Below are 19,486 nucleotides of genomic sequence, written 5' to 3'. Positions count from 1 at the left end.
TGGGGCATTCATTCAAAAACTTTAATATGATAAATAAGTTAATTACACACCCTCATTTAAGTCTAATTCATTTTGATTGGCAACTAACTATATACACAGCCCTGTATATATGCATATACTCTATTTTAATCAGGTCAGATTATTATTTTGTATATTGTGAATTATTTATAGGTGAATATCTTTATTACCAGAAAATATATATTAAAAACCACAGATGTTATAAACTGAACCTTAAACTAAAATACAGTAGGCTACATTTGTTTCATTGAAATAAAACATTACAGAGTATTTTGTTACGTTTTCACTCACTAACTAAACTTTAAACTAACGTTAGCGAAACAATATTGTAACATAGTTGCCTAGACAACAGATACAACAAAACAATAACAGACTTATTTAACTCAGATTCTTTTCATTAATTAACGTTCAAAACTCAGTTTTTATCAATTAAAATCATGTATTTAAAATAATAATAATAGATTAAGTTAAAACTCACCCATCTTGCTGCGAAATTGAGCTCGTGCATATAGAATGTGCGCGTCCGGTGTGCGATACCTTCAGTTGTCCTACATGTGGCGCGACGCGACGCGGCGCTTCTCGTCCGGTGTGCGACCGCCTTTACTCTCCATAAAACTTACGCCAAAGAAGAAAAGTCTACCGGAAAAGGACCGTGGTAGAATAACTCCTTTTTAAAAAAAAAAAACATTAGATGATAGAAAAGGGGAACACAGAGACATTTGAATCTGTAAAACAATAAGATAACAATTTTGCATCCTATACCACATACCGTAGAAGAACTCAGGGTTGTGGATTCGAATCTAAATTTGTAAAATGACATGATTATACATACTCCAGTACAGTAGGTGGCGGTATGCACCTTAACGTTGGTTGCAGCCCACCATTAAATAAGAGAAGAAGAAGAAGAACCGTAGAAGAAGAAGAGACAGCAGCAGAAGCGGCCGATGGCGGTTGTTTTCTTTTAGCATATTTGCTAATGTAAACCCGATTTTTTTCCTCTTTGTTTTACCCACTACAGCTCACACGTACTCTGGAGATCTCAGTAAAGTGGTAGGGAGGATGTTGGCTACAGGAACGGTGAGATTTTGCACGTTTTGGGGCAAATTATGCTTGTTTATTCTGGGGCCTGATAGAGCTAACGGCTAAAGCTAATGCAGTCAATTACTATGGTGATGTATTAAAACTTTACAAGCTTTACATTAGGATACGATTATGTAAGTTTATATGTTTATTAGAATATCTGAAGTCTGAAAAAAAGAGTCTTAGGAAATTACGAGTCTGAGTTTTTCAAGTGCCATTAGTAATGTGAGTGATAATTTTATTAATCATATTAATTTATTCAAGGGAAGTCGTGGCCTAATGGTTAGAGGGTTGGACTCCCAATTGAAGGGTTGTGGGTTCTAGTCTCGGGCTGGACGGAATTGTGGGTGGGGAGAGTGCACGAACAGCTCTCTCTCCACCTTCAATACCACGACTTAGGTGCCCTTGAGCAAGGCATCGAACCCCCAACTGCTCCCCGGGCGCCGCAGCATAAATGGCTGCCCACTGCTCCGGGTGTGTGCTCACAGTGTGTGTGTGTGTTCACTGCTCTGTGTGTGTGCATTTCGGATGGGTTAAATGCAGAGCACAAATTCTGAGTATGGGTCACCATACTTGGCTGAATGTCACTTCACTTTAATTGGTTTATGCAGAATATCAGTAGTTAGTCTTTTTTGTTGTTGTTGTTGTTGTTGCGGTTTCTGAACACATTGCATTATCCATTAATAAAAAATGTTAATAATTCGTCAAATAATGGTTATTTAGAACATTTCATGTAAGATTATAACAAAGTGCATGGATAGAAAATACGGGACATGAAAACAAACATTTTTTAATAATTCAAACGTTTTGGTAGAATGATTAAATTATAAAAACAAAATAGTGTAAATAAAAGAAACGTTGCTATTAAAGGAAATGCACAAAAAAAATGCATTTGTAGTAATAACAATAAAAAACACCACAATGTGAATAGAAATCAAGCTTGATTTTACTAATAAATATTGGTTCTAGTGTTCGTTTATTTTCTCATTTTGATTTTGTAAGTCGAGCTGTGTAATCGCTGTCTTGTAGACTGTAACCACGGTGGGTCTGACGCAGGTGGATCGTGACAAGATATATCAATGGATCAACGAGCTCTCCAGCCCTGAAACGCGTGAGAACGCCCTGCTGGAGCTCAGCAAGAAGAGGGAGTCTGTGGCAGATCTGGCCCCGATGCTCTGGCACTCCTGCGGTACTATAGCAGCTCTCCTACAGGTGCGCCAAAAATCCGTTTAACACGCAATAAGATGAGACCTGGTTAGCAAGCAATGTTATGTTTGTACCAGTGTTAATTTTGGCAGGCATTTTTGATTTAGTCTTAGTCTTTATCTTGAGACTAAAATGATTAATAGTCTTAGTCACATTTTAGTCATTTGAGTTTTCCATAGTTTTAGTTGACGAAAAGTCATTGCATTTTTAGTCAGCTTTTAGTCAATAGTTTTAGCCAAACTGTAGTTACCAAAATTTATATTGGTAGCTATTTTTATATGTCATCTTTAAACTAAAATAATAAGGAAGTCTTCTCTCTTTAGACCAAATCAATTAAGCTTGAGAAATTTGAATCAAGAACTGAATTTGGAAAAACTTGAATAAATTGACAATTTTCATTTTTGGGTGAAATGTGCTTTTAAGTGAAAAAGGAGCAATATATATATATATATATATATATATATATATATATATATATATGCTACAAAAAACATTTAAGAGAAGTTTTTGAATTCATAAATCATCCCAAAAGAATTGATGAAAATGAATAACATTTTACAGTAAAATAATTATTTTAAATTTTTTGTATCCGCATTAATTCAGATATTAGAAAAATGTATATAGAAAAAATACATTAAATAATATTTACAATAATAATAAAATGAATAAAGCTCTTTAATATTTATTTGTAAACTTTAAATGTTATGGTGTCATATATATACATACACACACACACATCTCATAAAATATATATATCAACATTTTCTTATATATTTATTTTATATATTAATTTTTTTTTTTTTTACAGGAGATCGTGAACATCTACCCATCTATAAACCCCCCGACACTGACAGCACATCAGTCTAATCGAGTGTGTAACGCTTTAGCACTGCTGCAGTGTGTGGCCTCCCACGTAGAGACACGGTAACTCACTTCCTGTACACACATCAAATTATAAACTCTTATTAATTCTGTGCTACACTGACTCCCCCCCCGCTGCCCCTTTTGTTCTTCATCCTCAGCTCTGCTTTCCTGGCAGCTCACATCCCTCTTTTTCTGTACCCCTTTCTGCACACGGTCAGTAAAACCCGCCCCTTTGAATACCTGCGGCTCACAAGTCTGGGTGTTATCGGTAAGAAAGCCAGCTGATCCAGAAAACAATCAAGAAGCCTCTTCGTATGAAAGAGTGGACTGAAATGTGTTTCTCTTACAGGTGCACTAGTGAAAACAGATGAGCAGGAGGTGATCAACTTCCTGTTGACCACCGAAATCATTCCTCTCTGTCTGCGCATCATGGAGTCCGGCAGCGAGCTCTCCAAAACGGTCCGCTTTCTAAAATCTTCCCTCTAACATATATTCTTAATGAGTGGATTCAGAAGGATGGATGTATTTAGCAGGTGTGTGTTTCTCCCAGGTGGCCACATTTATACTGCAGAAGATCCTCCTGGATGACACGGGTCTTGCGTATATCTGCCAGACCTACGAACGCTTTTCACATGTCGCCATGATTCTGGTGATTCATTTTTTATTTATTTTTTAATAAATGCCGATATTAATCAGTTTTGCAAGGTGATTTGTAACCGATTTACCTACAGATTTTTACACACACATCTTTATTTTTTTGTCTTGCAGGGGAAGATGGTTCTTCAGTTGTCTAAGGAGCCTTCGGCTCGCCTGCTGAAGCATGTTGTGCGCTGTTATTTACGACTCTCTGACAACTCCAGGTATTTTTTTCCCCTGCTTTTAGAGTTCCTTGTTGGCCTGTAGGGGGTGCATCAAAAAAAAGGAAATCTAAATCATATTTTGTGTCTCTCAGGGCGAGAGAAGCTCTGCGTCAGTGCCTGCCCGACCAGTTAAAGGACACCACGTTTGCTCAAGTGCTAAAGGACGACTCCACCACCAAACGCTGGCTCGCTCAGCTGGTCAAAAACCTACAGGAAGGGCAGGTCACAGACCCCCGCGGCATCCCCTTACCTCCTCAGTAACACACTCCCACTCATCCCAAACCCTCCAGGACCACCAGCACCACACCTTAAAGCATCAGACTGTTTCTCATACAAGGGCACTTAATATTTTTTTGCCAAGAAGCTCAGAACGGTGCTCAGCATTCACGGTTTGTTTCGAGATAATAACAGTTGACTTTAGACTCTGCTGGACTGAGGAAGAGTCCGTCTCATCCATTACTAGGCTTCTTTTTCTTTTTCCTCCAAGCCTTTTTGATGGAATCGAGAGGAATCGAAAGACTGTTTTGTCTGTGTATTTCATCACAAAAATGTATAATTTTGAATGCTGTTAAATAAACAGTGTCATGCCATTTGTTAAAGTCACGTGAAATTGCTGTCTTCTGTGCTGCTTTTCTGGTCAGGAAGTAGGTTATTTGACTCCGAAATGAATTTCAGGCTAATTTAAAATTACAGTTTAAGACCATAATAGACATATTATATATATATATATATATATATATATATATATATATATATAAATAACATTTTGTTCAGTATATTGTACTTGCATATACCAAAACAAAAATAACATTTAGTGTAAAAAAAAAAAGTATGCAATTTTATAAAATGATTATATCATTGTATAATATATTACAGTATATATAATACAATGATAAATAAAGTGTCAAAATATAATATCCAGTTATTAAACTACATTCATAGTGTGAAATATAACCATTATTTTTATATTATGTAATTAATATTACACACTGATTTTTAGCTGTGCATATATATATTTAAAAATGTATTGTTTTTAAATCTTAATTTTATTATATATAATAATAATGTTATTTCGGAGCCAGCTATATGGCACTCGATGAATTAAATATATTGGACGGAAAAGCATTTTAAAATATTTAGAGTTTTAAAACATTGTTTCTTCCCTTTATTTTAAGTAAAGTTTATGCATAGCTTGATCCTTGATACTTGCCACCTGCTGACCAGTAGTAGTACTGCAAAAAAAACAGCTCTGGAGCAGAGGAAATAATAAAATAAAACAATTGTTTTCCACATGTTTTCAAATTAGAAATTATTTATTTTGAATGCAGAGAAATCTGGTGACTCGGTGGCTAACAGTACTTCTAGAATTTGTATTATAAAATGACTGTTAGGTGTACAGTTTTTGCATATCTACGTGGCAAAACTTTCATGTCCCATTTTCCTTAAATGGGGAAATCTAGTCTGAGATCCAGAATAGTTGTTCTAGTCCCGATTACAAGCATCATATCAACCGAATGGTCAGTTGAGTTTAGTTGCTAATCACTTTTGTGTAATGAACGATTTGATACGTTGTTAAACACGGTGAGAGTTTCATTGAGGTGATGTCTGCCATGGAAAGTGTTTCTCTCTCTGTGTGTGTGTGTGTGTGTGTGTGTGTGTGTGCTTATAGGAGTCTGGAAGCACTCCAGGGGGTTGTCTCGATGATATAGCGGGTAGGCAGGGACCCCCTTCTAAAGACGCCAGCGCTGCGTGTGTAAGCTGAGCTCAGACATTGAGCTTGGCTGTGTTTTATTCATGAACCGAAACACGAGGAAGGGAAAGAGAAGAAGAATTCCTAATAAGAGATGAAGCCAGGTACAATCAAAATCGACCCCCAGGACCACTTGACAGACATAAGCACGCTTCAGACGGGTTGATTTTTCAAATACAAGATGTTCAAAATTTGACAAAAAAATTCCACTTCCTCTTATTCCCTGTATCCGCCTGAACGCAGTATAACAGGGTTTCTAAATGATGAATGCCTACTTCAGTAACCTGATCCAATCATCTGGGGTCTCCGCTAAAGGGCCCCAGTGAAGCAGGCCAAGCGTAGACAATAGGCTCTTGAGCTGTGCTCCACAAACATCCATTAAACTCCCTGACACGTGTTTCAGGGCCAGACTGGAGGCGGACGACAGTGTTCAATATATGTCTGACTGTCAACATGCCATGAAGACGTTATATTTTATGAACATTCAGTTCCTTTGATCATGTGTAGCCTATACAGTGAAATTATGCTCAATCATTTTTAAGGGAACTCGTTTTATACTGTAAGAGTGCATTGTAATATGCTAACAGGGTTAACTGACATGGCTAATCAGTCATTTGCTTCATTTTTTGCTAATGCTAGCATGCCATTTCTGTTGCTCATGCTTAGGGATTTATACTTTTTATATTAGCAACCAAACAGCAACATGCTAAAAACAATTTATAATGCCTTATTAGCCATAGCAAGAGGCTAGCACTGTGGCTGTTTTGATTCAGGTCCATATCTAGCCAGAACGTTTACTTTTATCTTGGCCAGGTAAATATTCACCTAGCGACACACTGAACACTTTAGGAGCTGCATAGCAACATCCTAGCATTGTGGCTGTTTTGATATCCACCCAGAACACGCTTCTCCTGAGTTAGGCTCCTCTTCACACTCTTTTGACAGCTGGCAAACACAGAAACATGCAACACCACTCAGAATGACAACAGAGTGGCTTTTTGACTCCTTAGCAAACACATTATGATTTTAGAAAATAGCAAAAAAAAAACTCTGTTTGGCATAATGCAATATGCAAAAAGCTTTGATAACACAGCCAATCAGTAAACAGGAACTGCATTTATCTGAATGTGAATGTTTATTCGGTAACAATTAAAGCTTTAGTTGTCACGCAGGAATGCAACACTCCAGTTACGCAATGCGCCGGATCGTGTTTCCACTTCAAAACTGACATACCCTCGTTTTATCTGTACAGAGGGACAGAGACGCAAGACAAAGCAGCCTGAGGGAAAGAGATGTTTTGACTCCCAAAGACAGAGAGGGGATATAGAAAGCGTATCTTGAGGACAAGAGGCACTAGTGAACATCGAGTCCCGTGTGTTGCTGTGGATCTGTGAGTGTGTGGTTGTGCGTCAGAGGGAGGTGTGTTGTGGCGAGATGTGGACAGTCAGTCCGGCTCTTTTGCAGTGGGGGCCACATTACACCGGCTTCTCCTGAGTTACGCTAGCTCCTCTTCAAAGCTCAAATACATATCCAGCAATGAGCCTACAGAGGGTAAGTCCTCCTTCAATATTAAACATTATTGTTCTCTGACTATGAAAGTTTATTTACAGACACATTACACCTGTTCACACCTGTTGCTTGTTTTATCTTTATGCGGTTGGTTAAATTGTTGTTTTTAATACTTACATAATTGATACATATTTATTTATCTTTTATAGTTTAATTATTGATATTTTTATTATTAATCTAATTTAATAAATTATTTATCTAATTTAGTGTTCCTGACTGTAGCTCAACTGGTAGAGCGTTGCGTTAGCAAACAAGCTAGTGCAAGGTTGTGGGTTCGATTCCCAGTGAACACATGATAGGTAAAAATTGATAGCCGGAATGCACTGTAAGTCGCTTTGGATAAATGCATAATTTTAATTTTTTAATTTTAATTTTAATTTAATTTTTTAATTTAAATTTAATAAAAATATTAAAATGAAAAAAAAAAATTCACATTTAAAACTAAATTATTTTGCAATTGAATTTTTTTATATAATATAGTGAACATACTGCTATTGTTGACACTGTTGTCATTTGGTGTAGCTCATTCGTATCATCATTGGTTTTATAAGAGTTTAAGTCATTAGTTGTAACAGCAGCTAACAACATATCAGTTGAAGGAATCTGGAGTATTAGGAGTTCAGGCAGTTTTTGTTAATAACTCGTTGTGTAACTCCATGTTTAAAGCAAACTGGCCTTATGTGAAACCTGAATCCTCATGGCAACTTTGTGTGACTTTTTGTTTGATTTTGCATAGCTGTGCAGTATTTGATGGTGAGTGTGAGATGCTTTCACAAATAACTCATTGAAGAGTCTGAGTCCACAGCTCTAGTGCTGATCCCTGTATTAAAGCCGGACATCCAGGGGCTTTTGCCTTTTGACCACAACCATTTATACCATCTGAAAAACTTATTTGAGGGTGTGCATATATATTTTGTTGTCTGTTGCATTGATGGAGGAACAGACTGAAATCAAGACTTAATTTTTATTTTTTTAATATTATTACTAACACTGTTCAGTTTCTTAAAAATACATTTATCTGAATATTTTACATTGTTTGTGTGGCGTTTATCGTTTTAAATTATGGTTGATGGCTTGTTGCATTAATAAAATTATGCTGTTACATATAAAATCTAGCTTTTTATGTTAGGGGATGCCTCAGATATACAATTTTTAATGCATGTCTTAAACAGTTGCAGACGTAACTGTTATTGTATGGTAAATGTTAAACATATGCTATTTAATGTATTATGTCTTTTAATATTCGTTTGTTCACTCCTGTCAGTGTGACTCATTCATTTCTTCTCTCTGTTTATCCTTAAACAGGAGACACCTAAAAAATGACAGAACGACAGATGGCTTCTACTGAAAGGAGCCTACGTAAGTTTACATTTATGGGGAAAAAAGGAGTGCTAGCATCACCAATTTACATGTATTCATAAAATGTATGCCAAAACTTATCTCGTATATATCTATACATTCATTATCTGGTTATAAGAGGCAGGGGGTGTTTTTTATATTTTGTGTTTACATGATGTGCTGAGAATCTGGGTCAGGTGCACTCCCTGTTGTCTTCACCCTCTTTGTCTCCTGTACTGTCTTGCTCCTCAGGTATCCAGGCTGACGACGACCTGAAGTCTATGTTTGTTGGCACAGTGATGAGAAAAATCAAGTCTCGCACGTGGAAAAAGCAGCGTTATTTCCGGCTACAAGAAGACTGCATGACTATCTGGTACAAGAGCAAGAAAGCAGGAAACGCACACTCCACCTGTAAGTAGCACTAACAAGAGCCACAATCTGTAATTATTAGCCATTTATCCAAAGCTACATGCTGTACTGCAATAACAATTCCATTCACCAGGGGGTCTCCAGTCCTTCTCCTGGAGGGCTTGGAGAGTTTAGCTGCAACACTACCTATTATTTTTTGTAGTGATCCTGAAAACCTTAGCTGGTTCAGGTGTTTAAATGGGGCTGGAGCAAAACTCTGCTGGAAGGTAACCCTCCAGGAGAAGGATTAGACTCTGTTGTAATAAGAGAAACCGAGTTTAAGTGTCTTATTTAAGTTAACAATAGTGATAGTTAATGGATTAACTCTTCCTGTGATTGAACCTATAACCCACCAGGAACAACTGCACCATTACCCTTGGCAGTTATATAGTAGCTTCATATAAAGTATTTTCAGAACCTCTAGGTCAGGCCAACATTCTCCAGAGTTTAGCTACTGCTCCAACACACCTGCCTGGAAGTGCGTAGCGATTGCAATTTACAGTCTTGTTTTATTTTGGTATTGAGATCTCTTGAGAAGACATAAATGTTGCATTTGTAGAGGTCTGGTCTTGACTCCAACTCTTAGGGTTTAGTGCAGGGATTCTCAACCCTAGCCCTCGAGGTCAACTTTCCTGCAGAGTTTAGCTCCGACCATCCATGATCAAACTCACCTGCCAGTAATTTACCAGTATTCCTAAAGACCTTGATTAGTCTGTTTTTGGTCTGTTAAATTATGGTCCAACAGGAGCAGGATTGGGCACCCCTGCTCTAAACTGGATGAAGAGTTTAGGTTGGGGTCAAAGTTGTAGCCTTAATCTTGTTTTATTTTGGTACTGAAATCTCTTGAGACCACAAACAATGTTGCATTCGTATGGGTCTGGGCCTTGATGGGCCAAATATTGGTCTTGTTTCAAGCTCTTAGGGTTTAGGGCAGGGGTTCTCAACTCTGGCATTCAAGGTCCATTTTCCCTCAGTTTAGCTCCAACCTTGATCAAGGTCACCTGCCAGTGACTTTCTAGTATTCCTGAAGGCCTTGATTAGCAAGTTTAGGTGTGTTAAATTATGGTCGACCAGGGGCAGGATTGGGCACCCCTTCTGTAGATTGGATGTAAGGTTTAGGTTGGGGTCAAAGTCGAAGCAGGAATCTTCGAGATCTCTTGAGACTCCAAAAACTTTGCATTTGTATGGGTCTGGGCATTGATAGTCCAAATATTGGTCTACAATATTGGTGTCTGCAACACTTGGGGTTTAGGGGATAGCTAGTTAAATGTTTGTCTATCTTTGTATATAGTTTCTGTGGGTGATGTGGAAGCTGTGCGGGAAGGGCACCAATCTGAGGTTCTGCTCAGCATTGCTGATGAGTTCCCGCCTGACCGCTGCTTCACCCTTGTGTTCCGTGGTCGACGAGGCAACTTGGACCTAGTGGCCGAATCAGCAGGGGAAGCACAATCGTGGATTAAAGGGATACGCAAACTCATCGATAACCTGGAGAACATGGGGCAGAGAGAGAAACTAGACCAGTATCCTTTACTATCACTCTTTATCTGCCCGTCTATCATTCCACTTTCTGCCAATCTTACACGCACAAGGTTTCATGCAGGCTAAAAGGCATTAAAGGACACTTAAATACACTGGGATGCAGCACATCTGATCCATTGACCTGGTTTCACTCAATGTAGTGCAACTTGAGTTATGGAAGATGGACATGTTCCTGGGAATTTCTTGTTTTTCAAAGTTTTAACCCTATCTCTAACTATACTTGGATTGATGTCCAAGCCCCAAGTTTGAGCACTTAACTTTCAGGTTTTAAACATAATCCACAGTAACCCTACTTTGGTAAATCATGTCAAGCACTTCAGTTTTCCCTTAAATGCGGTTTCCAGATGGATCTGTGATTGGTTTAAAAAGGCAGACAAAAACAGAGATGGGCAGATGAACTTTAAGGAGGTCCGAAATCTGTTAAAGATGATGAATGTGGACATGAATGAGCATCATGCTCTTCGTCTCTTTACGGTAACCACACATTCACAGCCAGCCTACAGTTACATTGCTATACCACTTTGTAGCTTGATGTAGCTTCAGTTCAATGACAGTTTTGACACTAGACACTTTATTATTTGGTGATCCATTTACAGCTAGTTCTTGCATTGGTGCATTTTCTTCAGATGGCAGACAAGTCTCAATCAGGAACTCTTGAGGATGATGAGTTTGTGCTGTTCTATAAGATGTTGACTCAGCGTGAGGATGTCCTGCGAGTGTTTCAGGAATATTCGGCTGATGGGCAGAAGCTAACGCTCCAAGATCTGAAAGATTTCCTACAAGAGGAGCAGCTACACAAGGACGGAGTTCAGCAGTATGCACTAAAGCTCATCGAACACTATGAACCTTCAGACACAGGTAACTAATTTTGTGATGAAGCATAGCTAACAGAGTTGTACCTTTCTTACTCTGGGTTTCTTTGAAGCTCAAGTTATTTGTATTTTACTTTCCACTTGCCATTGATCTGTTTAGATAATCCTTGGTCATTTGGCTTTCAAACTTCTCAAACTCATTACCTTCTAGTTCCAGGTATCCTAATGCTGCATGTTGTGGTCTTGACATCTTTGGACATCTTAAAATGCTTTAATTTGTCCATTGTATGTTCCTATAGCAAAAATATTGCAAGCAATGACGTTTGATGGTTTCCTGATGTACCTGAGCTCATCAGAGGGCTCCATTTTCAACCCTACCATGGTGGATCTCTACCAGGACATGACTCAGCCTCTCTGTCATTACTTCATATCATCTTCTCATAACACGTACCTTCTGGAGGACCAAATCAGAGGACACAGCAGTGTGGAAGGCTATATACGGTACACGTTTTCAAAAACCTATTCCACATGTTAAATTCTTAAAGATTCAGTTCTTCTTTACATTCATAAATATGAACTTGTATGTGCGTTTTAGAGCACTGAAACGTGGCTGTCGATGTGTCGAAGTGGACTGCTGGGATGGACCAAATGGAGAACCAATCGTCTACCATGGACACACGTTTACCTCCAAGATCTTCTTCAAGGATGTTGTCAATGTGCTGGGCAACTATGCATTTAAAGTATGTCACAAACTATGTCTTTGTTTTCATTCACTCGTAAAACTGCATGTTTATTACAAGAATATTCTGTAACGGTGCCATTGTATATGGGTGTTATCAGAGGATAATACTACAGTACTTAATATGGCATTGTAATGAATGAGTCCGTATTCAAATACTATGGTGTTTATGTGGTTCTTTAAGGTAAGTCAAGGAATCTCATGGCATTAGCATCATCTTAGTGTTCAACATAATTTATTAGCATGGTACCATTTTGAAACACTAAATCAAAAATACTGTACAATGGTATAGTGAAGGCACCCGATGATAATCAGGTACTTCATAGAACGCCATAGTAATACCATAGTTTTTGGACTGTTACTATGATTTTTATTCATTTTTTGTAAAAACCATGTAAATACCATGGAACATGCATGGTATGTTTCAAAATATATATAGAATTATCATCTGATTCTATTACTATACAGTTGTTAGAAATACCATGTTTGATATACTATACCCATACAGATTTTTATTACCCTCTTGTTTTCTTTGTTCATCTTTGATCTTTATAAACTGGTTTGGACTAGCTTACATTTTTTTGTGTGTGTGTGGCAGACTGGGGCCAGGTTCACTCTGAGCCAGGGCACCATGCCCTTGTTTGTGTGTAATGTGATCTGGACCAGTCGACCCCTGCCTGCCAGTGTGTTAGCCGCTGTTCTGTGTTGAGTGTTCCATTTCACTCCATCACTTATTTACACACACACACACACACACTCTCCCCTCCGCAGGCATCGCAGTACCCTGTCATCTTGTCCATTGAAAACCACTGCAGTGTAGAACAGCAGAAAGTCATGGCCCAACACCTCACCCAGATCCTGGGAGACAAGCTGCTGAAAAGCCCTTTAGATGGAAAGATTCCCAACGTCCTCCCATCTCCTGAGGTAAGCACGGATGTATGCGGTCAGTTATACAAGTACTTTCACTTAACAAACCCACCTAATTGCTGCTTAATGAGCAGTAAACGTCTAGCACTTAAATGTCCTCAACATCTTGAAGAGTTCACAGCAAAGATCTTGAAGTTTCCACCCTATGAGCAAACGTTTGTATCAGAGTTCAGAGTGTGGTGATCTGTCCAGGATACATTCGCTTTCTCCGGCTGTTGACCTGGGGTGGCAGCCATATGATCTATGTCCATCTGATCCAGCCATGCTGAATTATTAAAGCAAACAATAATATTGTCCCCCCAACCCCACAGACCATCGTAGCCGTTAGCAAATAGCAAAACTTAACTGAACATCATGGTCTTCCAAGTGAAGCTAATTGACTTATGAAATCTTGCTGATTTAGATTCAAATTAATTGATTTCTTCAAAAGAATATTCTCTATACATTCCTAATTGGCCAAACACCAGTAAATGTGTTTTCTGGTATGCACACCTAATTTGTGTATCCATGTGTTCTCTGTTAAAGTCTGTTACTATATGAAATTTTGGTCACACATTATTTTAGGATCCAATTCTCACTATTAACTAACCATTAACTAAGACTTTTGCCTCAATTAACTCCTTATTTGCTGCTTATTAATAGTTTATAAGGTAGTTGTTAAGTTTAGGGTATTGGGTAGGATTATGAATGTCATGCATTATATGTACTTTATAAGCACTAATAAACAGCCAATATGTTAATAACAGACATGCTAATAAGCAACTAGTTATTAGTGTGAATTGGACCCTATACTAAAGTGTTACCGAGATTTTTGATGGTTGCTGATGAAACTGTATCTACTCTGTTTGTGTGCGTGTGTGCAGGATCTGAAAGGGAAGATTCTGTTGAAAGGAAAGAAGATGGGTGGATTAGAGAATAGCATGAATGGGGTAGTGGACCCTTCGATGGGAGAGGTGAGCGAAGAAGAGGAGACTGCTGAAATTAACGATGACCATCATCGCAATGACAGCGTACGGCATAGACTCAAGGTAAAATGATTCATTCGATAGATTTTCTAATTATGGAGACAGTAATTTATAAAATGAGGATTAAGATGAATTCCACACCCTTTCACTTAAACCATGCAGTGGCGTAGCCAAGTCAGTAAAGAGTTTGAAACCCAGCAAATGTACATCTACAAACTACTACTGTTGTACCCTTGAAGAAGAGCCATTCACACAGCTTACTTTGAAGCCCCTCCCCCATTCCCGTTACTATTACGTTGTAAAGCACTCTTGGTAAAAGTGTCCGCTAAATGGCTAATTAGTTGTTAACAATGAAATAATGTTAATGGTAACGGAGCATATCTAGGATACAATTTCTTTGGCTACTTGAATGGCGGTCTTATCTCATTGGGAGTCTATCAGGTCTTCATCAGAGCTCTACGGTGCTGTGTCCTCAAGTAAGAGTTACAGTCTACCATGATTTCAACCACAAGATTCAAATCTCATTACTTAATATGTTGAACACCCTCCTTCAGTTTGATCGTCCCTGGAAACTTCCACTTGTGAACAGGAGTACTACTTTGTGCCAAAATGTCTGTTCTGGACCATAAGAACTAATGTAGACCAGCTTGTCTCATCTTCAAGTTAGCAAAATATTCTGCCAGAAGAGATATGCTCAGTTGCTCTGAAAATGGGCGGATTGCATAAAGCACTAATATAAATTGGAAGAGATGACACTAGAGCAATCTTGGAAAGAAGTAGACAAGCAAACAAGAAAAAGCAAGAGAGAAAGTCAGAAAGAGATAAGACAGAAACGGCATGTCTTTTGTGGTCTTCTGCCATCTGATAGGTGGCCATGTGCATTTGCTGGCACTGTTGTTACCATGTGACACTTGATTCTCTGAACTCTGGTTAACTGCAGTCAGGGATCACCTCTCTTGGTTTCTCCAATCCGAGATACAGTCATCTTGTTGACTCCTCAACTGAAAAAAAATTGGCATGGGATGTTTAGCTTTTAATTTGCACACAAGCACTGTTCTTTGGACTCTTTTTTGTTGGATGACTTTTTTTAGGCCAATTACTAAATAGTCATTTAGTTGACATATTTTTCTCAATTGATTTACAGTGCCAGTAATACAGGTCTAGTCCGTCAATGGAACAGTGTTAAAGGACTAACCCTTGCTGACTTTGAACCAACTTTCAGTTCCAGTCCAGATCTAAGTTTGAATATCATGTTAAGTTGGCACAGCAGGTTGGCAAGGATGAACCCAACAGATGGTAGTGTAAGATGAAGCCAGGTGGATACGTGGCCTCATTATCCAAGGGTCGTCTGTCATGACATTGTCTAAGTAGTCCTGGGTTCAATGGTTTAGGTAGCATAACTAAATGCTTACAGCAAAAACACATCATACAATCTAGACCTGACCAGCTGACAAATGCCCACAACCCCTCTAAAATAATCAAAACGGACCACCCTGGCTTGTGAAAAACTAGCAATCCACCTTAGGAAGGTTTCTTGTTTTTCTAACCTGTCAATGACTGTTTTTGTACTGTCTAGAAATCCAAGCAGCGTCTATCTAAAGAGTTGTCGGACTGTGTGGTTTACTGCAAGAGTGTCCACTTTAGCAGCTTTAAACATTCACAAATTCACTCAAAGTTTTACGAGATCTCCTCCTTCACCGAGTCTAAGGCCCGGAAACACATTAGGGAGGCAGGTAAAGGAAACATGAGTCTGACTGCTTATAACAGCTCATAAATTATTATTTTTAGAGAATTGTATTATCTTACAGTCTTTGTCTCGGTACTACAGGATCAGAGTTTGTTCTCCATAACACTCGCCAGCTGAGCCGGGTTTACCCCAGTGGTTTGAGAACGGACTCATCCAACTTCAACCCACAGGACATGTGGAATGCAGGGTGCCAAATTGGTGAGCCTACCTGAGAATAAAAAAATTGTGAAAACCTCTGATTCTGGTTTAGTTAAAGGGTTCGTACACCCAAAAATTAAATTAGGCTAGTAAAAGGGTGCTTTTTATATCACTTCTTTTTGTACTGAAGGAATGTAGCACCTGCTGACTACAATGATAGAGCTTGAAAGATCAAAGACAATTTTTGATATAACTCCGACTTGGATTTGTTTGGAAAAAGAAAGTCATATACATCTAGAATGCTCCGGGAGTGAATAAAACACAGCCTAATTTTATTTTTGGGTGGACTTACCCCTTTAGATAAATAAGGACTGTAATGGAATTTTGAAAATATTCTGTTGATGAACATTGCATAACTAGCTATAGATAGTTGGGATTAAGACAGATATGATTTATTGCCCAACTTGTTATTGTAGTAGAAATTAGTATTACTAGCTTGTTAAAAAAAACAACTTTAACCAACCTACCTTTAACTGTCACCCTGTCCCGTATACGGGACACCTACATTTACCTCACTATATTACAATTAAATCTAATCTAATCTTGACAAACTATATATCGTTGGAAAGGTCTAAGATTCCCGAATATATATTTTACCAATGTTTTTGTTAAAAATGATGTAGGAAAAGTAATAGATTAATTTATGACAAGAGTGCACCCTCAAAACTCTACATTTTAGAAATCATCAGAAATTATATATCGACTGAAAACTTAAAATCTCAAAATTCTTCCTTTAAAACCCATTTTAAAATCAGACATTGCATTACCATAAAAATGGTACATCAATATCATGTTAAAAAATGTTTTCAGTCATGAATTTTAAAAATTTAAGTTTGGGTCGTGCACTATAAAGTCTATGTTCAAAAATGTGAGTGACAGTTAAGGGTTAATCAAGTGGTGTCCATGTTTTAGTTAGCCATCTGTCTGGTTAGGATAGTTAGATTTGTTGGTTTTTAGAGCAATTTTGGGCACTTTCAAGCTGGTCGAACTACAACAGCTGACTAAAACAGCTGAACACCACCAGCGTGACCAAGCTGGGAGACCATCTAAAACCAACCAACCAATCATAAGATGATTATTCAATCATCACACTATTCAAAGTTGATGAACATTACTAGTTAACTGGCCAAAACATCACTAATGTAAAAGCCTAAATTATCATTCTTTATCCATTTAAAAAAAAGGGGAAATTTTTCCAATAGAGATTCTCTTCTCTTCTCAGTTGCTCTGAACTTTCAGACCGCAGGGGTTGAGATGGATCTAAACGATGGCTTATTTAGTCAAAACGGACATTGTGGCTACATACTGAAACCAACATTCATGCGCAACACTGACGAGCGGTTTGACCCAGAGAACCCTCAAAACCGAGACGGTTACAATCCACTTAGCCTTTCCGTACAGGTACAATCCTGAATTTCTTTGTGAGTGCTGGTGTTATAACATGTATATGCTGAACCTACACATATTGTTCTTTTCAGGTAATCAGTGGCCAACAGCTTCCCAAGGTAAACATCAAGGAGGGCTCAATTATCGATCCCCTCGTTCGGGTGGAAATTCACGGCGTATCACTGGACCAGGCCAAGCAGGAAACCAGATACATCGACAACAACGGTCAGTTTAAACGTATAGGACGGAGATGTGTCTAGACTGAGAAAGCCTAGACGCGGTTCATCTAGAGATCTAGTTGCGTTCAAAAGACTAAACAAACTTGTTTTTAAACTAATGGTTCACGTTGAATGTATAGCTTTTGAGCAATCAATTTAAATAGTCCTGAAACGAATACATGTTTAAAAGTACAAATATTCCATTATATTCCAAGTGCAATTAATATCAGCTACCTATTTGTCTCTGCAGGTTTTAACCCAGTATGGCACGATATGCTTCAGTTCACAATTCATGTCCCTGAGTTGGCGCTGGTGCGGTTTGTCGTGGAGGACTATGATAAAACATCCAAGAACGACTTTGTGGGACAGTTCACTCTCCCTTTCCTCTGTATGCAACCAGGTACGTCTCCATTCCACCAATCAAACATTTATCCTCTGGGGAGCTGATGTTAAAACGAAGCACGTTTTGTTCTTCCTCATAGGATATCGTCACATTCATCTCCTCTCTAAGGACGGCACCAGCATACCTCCTTCCTCGCTTTTTGTTCACGTCCGGATAACTAAACTAACGTAAAGTGACTGAATTAAAAGTTGTCTTACACTGACATGTGCACAAAACAAACTAAAAGCTGCAACAATTTCTTCAAAGTCTTCCCAGTCAACATTTGTTAGCAGAAAGCCGACATTTTAATAAATACAGTAAAAATGTATTAAAAAGTAACATTTCACAATTTTAAGGTAACGTTGAGTTGCTATAGATTTAGTAAATTTGTACGCCAAATAATTTATTTTATTTACTGTTATTAAGATTTGTGTGATTGTAGGGATCTATATCTAAATATAACTTCAGTGATATACATGTCCGGGGTTGTATTTTAACCTCAAACTCAAATGAAAAAATAGAAAATTAGATTTGCATAAGGAATGAGTGCTATTTTGTTTTTGACTAAAATACAGATTTCAGGCGGAAATATGCACTGCACAAAAAATAAGTTTTGTTTTCTTCTGGACAAACATCTAAATATTCTTAAATTATGAAGAATATTCATTGTGAAGAAAAATAACTTAAAATATTTCAAAAGTTTTCAAAAAAATAAATAAAAAAAATACCAAAATTGGGTGAGATTTTGCTTAAAACAAGGGTGGGGGGGTGACTTACAGATGTAATGCATCTCGATTTAAGAATGTTTTGATATTTGTACTGAAAAATAAGCCAAAAATCTTTTTTGCAGTGTGACCTGGATATTTCATGAGATTCACCCAATGTTATTTTTACCATGCATGGCAAATCTTTACATCTTGCTTTATGTATTTTATAAATATTTCAATAGAACTAGTTTTACTTTCTTAATCGAACCACTCCATTTCAGTAGTACTTACAGTGGTGTACGTGTTAACTGCTACTTTGGAATGAAGTACAGATATAATGAGCTCAAGGGCTCAATTACAATCTTACTTTGGCCCCGAAGTACCTCAGGGGCCAGACTCAGTTACAGATGATACAGAAGGAGGGCAATGAAAATAACCACCTCTGTTCCAACCTCCACCTACCTGGATACAGTATACCATCGTATACATTTCCAAATACATACCTTATACTCTTGAATGTAGATGAGAACTTAACCTTGACTATTCTGAATCACGTCAAGTAATTTATTAAATCAAATGTATGCTGCTGGACCAATAGTGTTATATTTTTGTATTTCTAAGCTTTGGATCTGTATACTGTTTTTGTAATATTGTTCAGTAACTATCTGTCGATTTTGCTCGTGTATATACGTATGTATATATTTATTTATTTGCCATATTCATCAAAGAATAAAGATAATTTTGAAAGGACTTTCCATTTCTGTTGTCAACAC

At 37.8% G+C, this 19,486-nt stretch overlaps 2 protein-coding genes across 3 annotated transcripts; both read left to right on the top strand.

Moving 5' to 3' along the window:
- Positions 1–931: 931 nt before the first annotated feature.
- On the top strand, positions 932–4,630 carry LOC113064786 (CCR4-NOT transcription complex subunit 9-like). Of its 2 annotated transcripts, none has more exons than XM_026235719.1 (8): positions 932–1,095; positions 2,128–2,310; positions 3,113–3,228; positions 3,327–3,436; positions 3,518–3,627; positions 3,719–3,817; positions 3,937–4,028; positions 4,121–4,630. In XM_026235719.1, exons 1-8 carry the CDS (start codon positions 1,078–1,080, stop codon positions 4,287–4,289), a joined length of 897 nt encoding a protein of 298 aa, XP_026091504.1. In that variant the 5' UTR covers positions 932–1,077; the 3' UTR covers positions 4,290–4,630. The 2 variants fall into 2 exon arrangements, with proteins under 2 accessions (XP_026091504.1, XP_026091505.1); XM_026235720.1 differs by having other exon boundaries at positions 933–1,095; positions 2,155–2,310.
- Positions 4,631–6,983: 2,353 nt separating this feature from the next.
- On the top strand, positions 6,984–19,457 carry LOC113064785 (1-phosphatidylinositol 4,5-bisphosphate phosphodiesterase delta-4-like). Its single transcript, XM_026235718.1, has 16 exons — positions 6,984–7,329; positions 8,653–8,706; positions 8,938–9,096; positions 10,385–10,613; positions 10,977–11,106; positions 11,259–11,490; positions 11,744–11,945; positions 12,040–12,184; positions 12,955–13,107; positions 13,974–14,138; positions 15,652–15,808; positions 15,904–16,020; positions 17,243–17,421; positions 17,499–17,631; positions 17,875–18,024; positions 18,107–19,457. The coding sequence occupies exons 2-16, from the start codon at positions 8,667–8,669 to the stop codon at positions 18,196–18,198; spliced, it is 2,283 nt and encodes a 760-aa protein (XP_026091503.1). The 5' UTR covers positions 6,984–7,329; positions 8,653–8,666; the 3' UTR covers positions 18,199–19,457.
- Positions 19,458–19,486: the final 29 nt, after the last annotated feature.

The sequence above is a fragment of the Carassius auratus genome, chromosome 47 (genome assembly GCF_003368295.1).
Source record: "Carassius auratus strain Wakin chromosome 47, ASM336829v1, whole genome shotgun sequence".
Taxonomy (NCBI): Eukaryota; Metazoa; Chordata; class Actinopteri; order Cypriniformes; family Cyprinidae; genus Carassius; species Carassius auratus.
The sequence above is the reverse complement of the archived record's forward strand: the minus strand, read 5'-3'. Positions and strand labels throughout refer to the sequence as shown.